At 32.5% G+C, this 10,670-nt stretch overlaps 1 protein-coding gene across 1 annotated transcript in view; it reads right to left on the bottom strand.

Annotated features, from left to right (window-relative positions):
* Positions 1 to 926: 926 nt before the first annotated feature.
* CASD1 (CAS1 domain sialic acid O acetyltransferase 1) overlaps positions 927 to 10,670 on the bottom strand; it is a 43,921-nt gene continuing 34,177 nt past the window's right edge. The window contains exons 13-18 of the mRNA XM_087821161.1: positions 9,828 to 9,907; positions 7,528 to 7,629; positions 6,037 to 6,177; positions 5,442 to 5,519; positions 4,142 to 4,234; positions 927 to 2,372 (exon numbers count right to left, since the gene is read on the bottom strand). Of these exons, the coding sequence (XP_087677287.1) occupies positions 2,106 to 2,372; positions 4,142 to 4,234; positions 5,442 to 5,519; positions 6,037 to 6,177; positions 7,528 to 7,629; positions 9,828 to 9,907 (761 nt within the window). The 3' untranslated portion in view covers positions 927 to 2,105. The remainder of the gene's footprint in view (positions 2,373 to 4,141; positions 4,235 to 5,441; positions 5,520 to 6,036; positions 6,178 to 7,527; positions 7,630 to 9,827; positions 9,908 to 10,670) is intronic.

The following is a 10,670-nucleotide window of genomic DNA, read 5'->3' as shown; positions in this document are numbered from 1 at the left end:
GCAGAAAAAATATTAAAACATACACCATATATAGATGCTATCATTGTGGCAACTTTTACCATAATAACCTCTTATCCATAAAAACTCATGTAGGAAATCAAATATAACTAGAATGTGTTTTAATTACAAATGCATGTTTTAACTATTTTATATAACTATATATAAAATAAAACAGTGGGGCATATTAAATAAGAGCATGTGATGAAGAAATAGGGTTTACCAGTTAAGTTTTAGGCTTGAGTTCCAAAAGGAGAGAAAACATATTCATGTAGGTATCACTGTTGGAGACATAAATGCTTCTAAAACCCAGAAATACTGGTCATCTTTCTTTTTCAATTGTTTCATCAGGAAGAATCTTTTTCAGGTGATAAAACTTACAAGCTAAATTAAAATGCACTCTACTCATTGGCAAGCCACACCAGCAAGAATAATGTGATCACAGTGCTTGGAAGTTTTTGATTTATAACTATACTATTCTCTACTTAGAAGGCTGCAGTCTAGGAGGCAGAGCAATGAATCATTACAATTGTCTATCTGGGAAATGTCAAAAGATTAAGTAAGGGCAGAAGAAGAGAGAAAAGGAAAGAACACACATTTCTGTCTAAGAAATAGTCCTCAATTAATGAGAAGATATCACTAGCACATAAATCCAGTGCTAAAGAAATAATAGTTAAAATTTAAAAATCTTCAAGTAAGACTACTAATAAATCATAATGCTTAAACTTGCTGGGTAGGAAGGCAGGTTATTCTCCAAAGCTCAGATAACTAAATTATTCCTTTTTCTGGGATCACACTGATCTACACTGAGTTTGAAAAAGCAAATTTAAGTTGAAGAAATGAATTAGACATTGAAACCAATCATTAATGGATCAGCTTTTTAAAAAAAGAACACATATAGTTTAATTGATACTTTGCCAATACAAAAATAAGCATCCACAGAATGTTTATTTACTGTTTAAATTATTCCATATTTTCATACATGATGAACAGAAAATATATTTTACCCCACACATAGTAAGAGCAAACAAGTGCAATCTTTCAAACATTAAGTCGTAATAAAATCTGTACAACACATAAATAAATTTATACCTCTAACAGCTGTAACACCACCAAACCAAACCAAATAAAAAACATATATTGTCCAATGTCACCGGTTTACTTAAAAGATGGTCGTACATCTTAATCATAACAACTTGAATCTTTACTAGACTGCACAAGTTTAGATTGATAAATATTTTTTAAAAATAGGGGGGCATAATAAGAAATAACAAAATGGTTATAAAGAGCTTTCCAAACATTGGAAATAATATACAAAATTAGTCAGGGGACAACATATTAAATGGATCCACAGGGTAACTGGTATTACACTGGTATAGCTTAAGGAAAGGAAACAGGTGATGCTTGAATTGGAAAGAAAATTTGGCTTTTTTATTAAAAAACAAAAAAAAAAGGAGCATCAACAGTGACAAAACCCTGTCATGGAGCCTAGAACAACTCTGTGAGACAAAGGGTACAAAGACTTAGGGTTGTATACCTGAAAATCACAGTTAGAAAAAAAAAAATGTCAGGAGACGTAACAACAGAACAAGAGCACATAAATTAAACGCATACTGTTTATCACTCCACATCATTGCACATATGGTAAGAAAACAATACTGCAGTCACTCTTGAGTGAGAAAGTATTCAATGAAATAGGAATTTCCATGATGAATATAGGTGTAGACAATCTTATTACCACAAATTTAGTAAATATCAAAACAGTGTGACACTAAGCTAATTAAATCATCTGGTTTTTTTACTGGAAAGGTAATTGTTTCCCTGCCTTCACATGTTAACTTAAAATCACTTATAAATGGAAATATAGATCCATAGAAAAGACTTTTCACATGCAGTCCTATACAATGCACTTGGCGTCAGTATTTCACATCGGATATGTACATTTCTAGTATATACAACCAGACATGTTCAACAGATATCACTGAGCTGTCCTCTTACCACACAAGTTTTATTTACATATACAATTATATCTCAAGATAGATGCTTTTCCCTTCTAAGAAGACACAAAGTTAGCTTGAAGAGTTAAAGTTTTTTAGAATTTTAGGAACTTAATGTCTTGATTTATCTTGAATGGATGTTAAAATGAGGAGTCCACAAAAAAATGCAGCTATACATGCCAACCTTTTCAACAGAGATGAGTTATCTTTAGGAATAATGATCTGTGCAAGATCATTAGTGATTTGAGAAATTTCATGTGCCACACAGACAAATATGAAAGTGCTGACAATGATGTTGAGCATAGGGTTTCCAGGTATGAGTACCAAGATGCCCCTTGTGTCCGCTGCCAGCCATATGTGATATTGGCAGATAAAAAGCTAGGAGGAAAGATATTTAAAGTTAGAGATGTACAGAAGGCCCATGAATATATAACAGTTTTTCCTAATTTAAACATTTGATAGCATAATTATGTTAGCAGGCTTTTCTGAAGCCATTTAATTCTGTTTCACTGCTGGACTGAAAAGTCTATTGCAGTCTGCTCTCCAGAACGATGACTTGCTGAGACACTCCTTCAAAGTCCTCAAGAAACGAACCACAGAAGCCCTCTAACTTTATGAAATTTCTTTGCATGACAGAGAAGACAGTTGACAGAATGATATCTAGACCCCCGTATTCAGATCTCAAACAAAGAAAGACTGTGTATGTGTGTTTACTTAGCTATAAACCTATGTGTACACCCATGTGTGTACTATGCATGACCACATATGTATATATTTGTGAATATATTTATGTATGTATGAAGTTTGGTGGGAAATGGCATGGTGTTTAAGATGTCCTCATGTTTGCTATGTGTGGCCAAATAAATGTTCTGAACTACATTTTCACATGCTTCTGAAATGTACTTCAAGTTCTGTGAGTATATATACTGCAGGCACAACTACTTCTTTTGACTGTGATTGCAGATGTGTTTTTGCTCATCACATTGCTTCAGAATATCAGAGTGGAAATATACCTGAGCCGCTTTGACAAATATGAGCTCTAGGACATTTCTGTATTTTTAACAGAAATACTAAATAGTAAATTAATTAAATTAAAGTTGATAAAACCTCTCATGCTTTAAATATTGAGGGGCTGGCAAAAGGAATATTCTTTAGTCCACTGAATGACTTAGTAAGTCATTCGTGATCAAGAATTTTAAATTCTATGTAATCTAAATTCTAAAAAATAATAGAACATTTATTCAAGAACTTATAAGGGAAGTTTATTTCCCTATTTTAAAAGACAACTTAGTAAATCTTATACTCAAAAACGTATCTTTTAAATAAATCATATGCCCTAAAATTTATCTTTTATGATTACAATATGAATTCTATTTCAAAATATTGTATTTCAAATAAAGCCCAGAACACTCAGAATATATTTCAAAATCTACTTTAAACTGATTTTGTAAATAATTTCATATCAGGTATTACACACAAAATGTAATGCGTTTTAAAATTTTCTCAACATTTCCAGTCATAAAGGTATATTTTATTATGATAAGCATTACAACCTAAATTCCAGTAATATCATGTTTAATAATGGAAATGAACAAATTGAAATCCCCTCAGCCTGATTTCATTTATATCTATTTATAAATGTCATTATATCTGTCACTTTTTCTCTCCTGATCTTAGCATCTTGGTTGTGCTTGAAAGTCATCTATGTCTATTCATTTAAATAAAGCTTTAAAAAATTCTACAATATGTTACTGCTTTTGAAAGTATTGAGCTTTTTTCCCTATAATTCCATAAATAACACAGCTTTGATTTAAAAAATATGTCAGGTGCCCTGGCCGGGTGGGAGTGTAGTCCCATGCACCAAAAAGGTTGTGGGTTCGATTCTAGGTCAGGATACATACCTAAGATTCAGGTTTGATTCTGTAAGGGTGTGTGCGAGAGGCAACCGATCAATGTTTCTCTCTCACATCGGTGTTTCTCCCTCCCTCTCTATCTCTCCATTCCTCTCTCTAAAAATCAGTAAAAACATAACCGCAGGTGAGAATTTAAAAAAATATATTAAAAGAAAATGTCAGGTTTTCACATACACACAAGCATATATATAACCCTTGACTGTGTAAGATAGAGCAAAATATTAATGTACCAACCTCTAATGAAATTTTTCCAAACCAAGCAAAAAATGAACTATAAACAGAACGGGCATATCCAGGAATATTCCTTATTAGGATAAAGGCTAAAATCTGAAGGAAAAAAACACAAAGGTACATATTAATAATATGTTTATTAATATCATTTTTGCTTTCCTCCAAGTCATAACTTTATTCTTTATATTCTTAAACTTGATACGCACAAAATGTTTTTTTCAATAAAGTATTAGCAAATTATGTTTGTTCTAGATTTTATACAAACTGGATTTCTCAAACATGGTCTGTATATTGCATAGCAGTGCAGATATTAGGTAGTACATGGCTGAATAGTTTTATGTTTATTGGAATATGAACCCACTTTGAGGCCCTTTGTGTAGAAAGAGGTTGTATCATATGTATGTGGCAAAATTTCTAAAACCTCATGATATAGTTTTGCTTCTTCCACAAAGATCCTCTAGAAATTCTTCCCTGCTTCTCTTTGCTGGGCTACTCATTTTTCAGGCCTCAGCTTAGACATTGCTTTCTCCAAGAACCTTGCTGTGATATCAAGATGGGTTAGGAAAAGTCCCGTGTTTCCAAAGCACCCTGTTCTTAATCATCACCATAGTAATCACAATGTACTATTACCTGCAACCAGAGGTGTCTCTGCAAAAATGTAAATGTGACCACATACTTCTCTGGTCCTCCTGGGCGTTCTGAGCTCCAGCCCCAATGGCCTTCCAGAATAAGTTCCTTGAATGTGTTATATGCTCCTTTCCCCCACAGGCCTAAGTTCTTGCTGCCTGCTGTGCCTTCATCCCTCCAAATCAGCTTAGTTTTCTCAGGGAAATCATCCCTGGCCTTCACTCCAACTCCAACTAGGTGATATCCCCTCATGATGGTATCTTATTGCATCACATACTTCTATTTGTAATTATATGATTATTATCTCTAACAGAAGAATGTAGGCTCAATAAGGGTAAACGTATATTATCACTGTATCCTTCAGCATAATATCTAGCACAGACTAGGCATCACATATTTGTTACATGTATAAAAAATTGTCAAAAGCAAATATGAAAAACACACTTAACATTTTGTAAAGCCTATTAAATGACAAATACTGATCATTTCCATACATTTAATGTAATGACCCTTTAAAGGAGATTTTAATATCCCTGTTCAACAGAGGAAAGTAGGGCTTGGAGTGATTAAATAATACACCTACACTTTAAAGAGTATGATCTCAAATTTCTGTGCTGCTACAGACTGTGTTCTTACCAAGAATTAAGAAACAATTTCTCCAAATCAAGATAATTACCTGCACCACAGAAACAGATGGGTGGAGCTCATTGCACTCGGCTTTGTTTTTACAACTGCTAGCCCAGATAGAATAGGTCTAAAACAAAAAACACATGGATCGGTTCAAATACAGTTACGCCTTAAAGAGGCAGCATTCTCAGAAAGTGTCAAAGTTTTCTTTATTTATAACATTGTACTTCATTATGTGATTTAAAAAGCTTCAGTGAAAACTTTCCATGGGCTTGCTCACCACTTGTTTTGGTGTTTAAACTGCCCAAACGTAAGAAAGCAGAGAGAGGGGCTTATGTCTATGCTTTTCTGGGAACAGTGACCATGAGGCAGTGATGACTTTACCTCAAACACCTGACATTTGTATTTTCCCCCAAGTTTATTACAATTCTTAAAATTCCTATTTCACTTAGCTTTCAGTTATTCTTCATATTTAACGTGTGTATGTACTCACTTCAGAATTTGTATTCAATTGGAAAATAAAGAGAAAAAAATTTTAAAGAAAAGATTATTAAAAATAATTGATTAAATTCCTATCTCTTAAAATAAAATCTCTATACCCATTAGGATGTTGGAATATTAGAAGGTTATATTTTGAAACTTACCAAGAAAGAAACTACTGAAATAAACAATAGAACATTTGAAATTTTGTTTGAAAAAAGAGGTTCACCCTTTCCTTCAGAAAGTATTTGACGCTTCTGTAAAGCCAGATAAATGAAAGCAAACAACATTCCATGAAAGACTACCTGAAAAATAAGGAGAAAAAATTTGTTTTAAACAGCTACTTTCCAATAAATACCAAAAAATGTGGTAAATGAGAAAAATATGTATAAAAGTAGGTTAAAAGCTTAAAGTTTCAGAGTGTCTAAGGACTTAAACTTCAAGAGTAAAACTTCAAGCAATGAAATAAAGCCCACGATTGTTAAAAACTGTCAGCAATGGACAAGTAAACATCTCTTGTAACAATGTGAGACAAACTGGCTCATACTGAGCAGTTTCAGCAGCAAGTGAAGAAATAAAGACAATTTTAAAATAATAAAAAAACTATTCTGAAGACGCATGATAAAATTTAATTGTATTCAACCAAGACAAAACATCTTATATTGATACTTCTTTCAATCAAATAAAACACACAACAATAACAACACCCAGTTCATACTTTTAAATAGGAGTATATGCACTCAGAGTGAAAAACATGTGGACCAGAAAGCTTTCTTCTTTAAATTAAGGCTTGATGTGCACTACCATATCATAGTAGACTGCTCTGATGAGAAAGTCGAGCATTTAAAATTATTTGATGAGAAGACCTTTGCAAAGCTTTTTATTAATATAAATTAATACATGATTTTGAAATGAAATGCAGTTTGTTAGAAATGGCACAGGAAAGTGTAGTTCATTGAAAACCAGGCAATGGCACATAAATAGGCACCAAGAAAACATTTGTTGAACGAAAAATGGATAAGTGAAAGATGGGAGGAAAAGGGAAAAGAGTAAAGAGAGGTAATTAATATTTATTCAGTGCCTATTATTTTCCGAATGCTGTGCTGGACATTTTACATTTCGTTGGCCAACTGAATCTTAACCATCCTTCAAGATTAAATTCATGGAATTATCCATGACACTGCTCTCTCTTCTTTGCAAATTTCTACCCCCAAATTCATACTGTGTAGTGTAGCAACCAATCATAAGTAGTAATCTTGGGTTTTAAACTAGATTGTAAGGTTAAGAGGCCTGGAGGTATGTCTTCTTTCTCTAATATATCCCTCACAACACCAATACCAGAACATATATTGGGGCTCAATACATATTGTGCTGATTGGCTGAAGCATATATATGAAGGATCACCTGTAAGTCAAAATTATGACTCAAAGAAAGGCCACTTTATAGACAACATTTTTACAGTATTTTTCTGCTGATAGACATACACATGCATTCCCTTTCTCTGCAATAAAAAAGTAGAGGGACAGGGTGGCTTTGATTTAATAAATCAACATGTGTCCTTATTACAAAAGTAAATAAAACTAGATTAAAATTTTCCAAATAATTTTTTAGGAGTACAATAGGAAATGGCAAAAGATCACAAAGTAAATACATACGTAACGGTCTAACCTCCATCTGAACCACCATTCATATACATTTCCTTTCAATTCAAAACACTTGGACAATGGCCAAAGAGAAAAGATCTTCTCAAATGCACCCTAAGAAAAGGAATCCAGAAAATAAATTAAGATAGTACAAGTCAATACTTGCTTTGCAATTCATTATAAATATAGTTTTCTAAAGTTAGGATTATATAAGGATCACTCACAGTTTTTAGATTCTCTTTATTTCACTTAAAAACATCAGTTCATTTGAAAATAAATTTATTTTACTAATGGCTAATAAAGATGACTTAAAACATTTTTGTTAACTTACTTTCATTGCACATGAAAGGCTACTGATACTGAAAAAATTAAAAAGAACAAGCTGGTAATTGGAAAATTATTCCATTTAAGATTTTAAATTTAGTACACAAAACAGCTAATGTTTACTCATCAAAACACAAAAAATAGAAAAGACTTCAGCCAATATGGTATAAATAACCTAGAAAAATGATGGTTAAGGTTAAAATAGTTTTTCTCTAAATGTCCTTAATAATCTGTAATTAACCATTTGAGTTAAAAGAATTCTCTGAATTAGTCACCTTAATCAATTAACCATACTCAAGTGCCATTACTAGCTTTTGAAACAAAGTTTACAATTTCACTTTGGTGAAGTTAGTGAATTGTACCCTTTATTAACCTGACAGCCTGGAAAATCTGAGAATGAAGAGGCAGAAGTCTTGGGTACATTCCTGCACATTAATGAAGTCTTTCAAAGCAGAGAACAAAAACCTCGATTTCCAGACTAAAGAATGACGACAAACTCTATTAAGGAAAACTCCACTGTGAGACCTACCCCACAGCATAAAAAAATGGAACATCACAATTCTTAAAAAGGCTGATAAAATTAAGAAAAAATATGAAAATGCTATTATATTATAGGTAATGCTGAATGCTTAGGCCGAAAAACTTTATTATTTTAATAAAATGTAATATTCTCTTTTTAATGACATAATTTAAAATGCTTACAGCTTATTAAAATAGATCCTATTTATGCCTCAGACTATTAAGGATGATTCTTAACAAAACTTGCAATGTACTTATGTATCATATATGCATATAATTTGAAATACAGAAATGTGATCTAATAGGTATACAGCTATTAGATATGATCTTATAAATTATATGTGATATATTTATAATGTACTTTATTTCTGATTAAAAATTTGTTTCTTATGTGATCAATAAACAAGTATTTATTGAGCACCCATTTTGTGAAAGACATTGGGCTATACTGGGCTATGTACTTTTTTCTTGTGCAGGGGTAAACACTAATCCAGGGCAGGGAAACCTTCCTAGTCCCTCTATTGAACCTCTGGTCCACCTTCCTTTCTCTCCCTCAGATGCATCACAGAGTGTTGGGAATTTTAATGTTAAGTAGTTGTTGCATTAACTTGGCTATTTCTTTTACATTTGCCTATTGTTTCCTTATTATTTCATATATCTCCTGCAAAAAACCTTAGAGGTCAAGCAGAAAAATAAATGCTTTATTTCTAAGTATGAAAATAAGTAAGCCTACAAATCAGAAAGCCTACAAAACAAACAGGCAAAGAACCCAGCGTTATAGAATTACACACACACACAGGTTGTATGGCATTTATACCTGATGCAGTGAGGTACAAGACAGAGTGTGGGAGACAAGAGCAAACTGCAGAATATGTCACAACTACAGGCACTGAAATTAAAATATTTTGTTGTAAATATCATGCTGCCCAAATGATACGTCTGCCTGATGGACTGACCAGCAGGTAGCAGTTCACCACCTTGCTAAAGTAGCTGAGAGAAAATGACCAAACTTTTAATTAAACATAGTACATATATACAAATCCCTTTGCTCCTAAGTTGGTTTTACTATCTGCCAAAATTTTACTCTGTGCAGTTATGGAAAAATCAAGTCACACTTTGATGCACTGAATAATGCACAAACCGAGCTGCAAATTCTGTCAGGAGAATTTTGATCTCCACTTAGAGTAGTGTCTTGTAAGAGGCATTCAATAAACGTTTGATTGATCAAGTAAAATGGGTTCTGAACAATTGCCAGAGGAAGAGCTTTAAATTGCTCTTACAACAAAACAGGGGTAACAAAAGTAGGTCTCAAAAGAACCACATTGAGTAGTCAACTACAGAGTGACACTTTTATTACAGTCATTAAAAAATGAAGCTAAAGAAAAGCTCTGACTCTTCTCACATACTTTAATAGACTTGAACTCTCAAATAAAATAGAACAAAATATAAACTAAAAAGACTGTACAAACCTGAGAGTATGCCAAAAAACATATACATAACAGCAAGACAGCTAGTTTCAGCAGTAAGCCAAAATGCCAGAAACAACTTCCTAAGAGAGAAAATATTTAATTTACTAAAAAATGTAAATTTACGTAAGAAAAGATATTAAATACTATCTAACATAGTAATATGCTACATAGTTCTTAACATAATTTAAGGCTGCTTATAAGTTACACAAAATACATCTAAGCAGCGTAAGTTACAAGGAGGGCAAAAAGGAAAACAGTGGCGAGTCCCCGCTAGGAATGAGGCTACAACATACACCGGAGGGACACCCTACACACCTGCTCTTCGACTACTATAAATATATTTGAAAACACCTCCTGAATTCAATTATACCTATTCATTACTGAAAATTACAACAAAATTTGAAACAATATGTTCAATGTAATTCTAACAGACACTCATGTTGAATCTAATTTAGGGAAGACGGCTTAAACATTCAAGTTCTAAAGGGAGAGCTTAAGAACTCTCTAATGGACTAGGATTTAACCATAAGACATATTTTAACACATACATGTTTGAAGTCATGTGTTCACAGTTTATACACACTGATTATTCATTTGATTAATACTTCGTGTTTATGTCAAGGAATTAAACTACAGAGACTGTCCAAAGACACTAATGGACTTTATTAAAGGCTGGAACTCAATTCTTTCCTGAAAATTTATTTGATAATTATAACAGAAGTCAATAGAAAATATTTTTGATATACAATATTTGGTTAAGTACATTATTAAAAATTTTTAAATATTTTTCCATAAAGAAAAAATATTCTAATGATATGACCTTAAAGGGGGGGCATTAAGATA

This window comes from Miniopterus natalensis, chromosome 10 (assembly GCF_054644295.1).
Source record: "Miniopterus natalensis isolate mMinNat1 chromosome 10, mMinNat1.hap1, whole genome shotgun sequence".
NCBI lineage: Eukaryota > Metazoa > Chordata > Mammalia > Chiroptera > Miniopteridae > Miniopterus > Miniopterus natalensis.
This window is presented reverse-complemented; position numbering and strand designations above follow the sequence as displayed.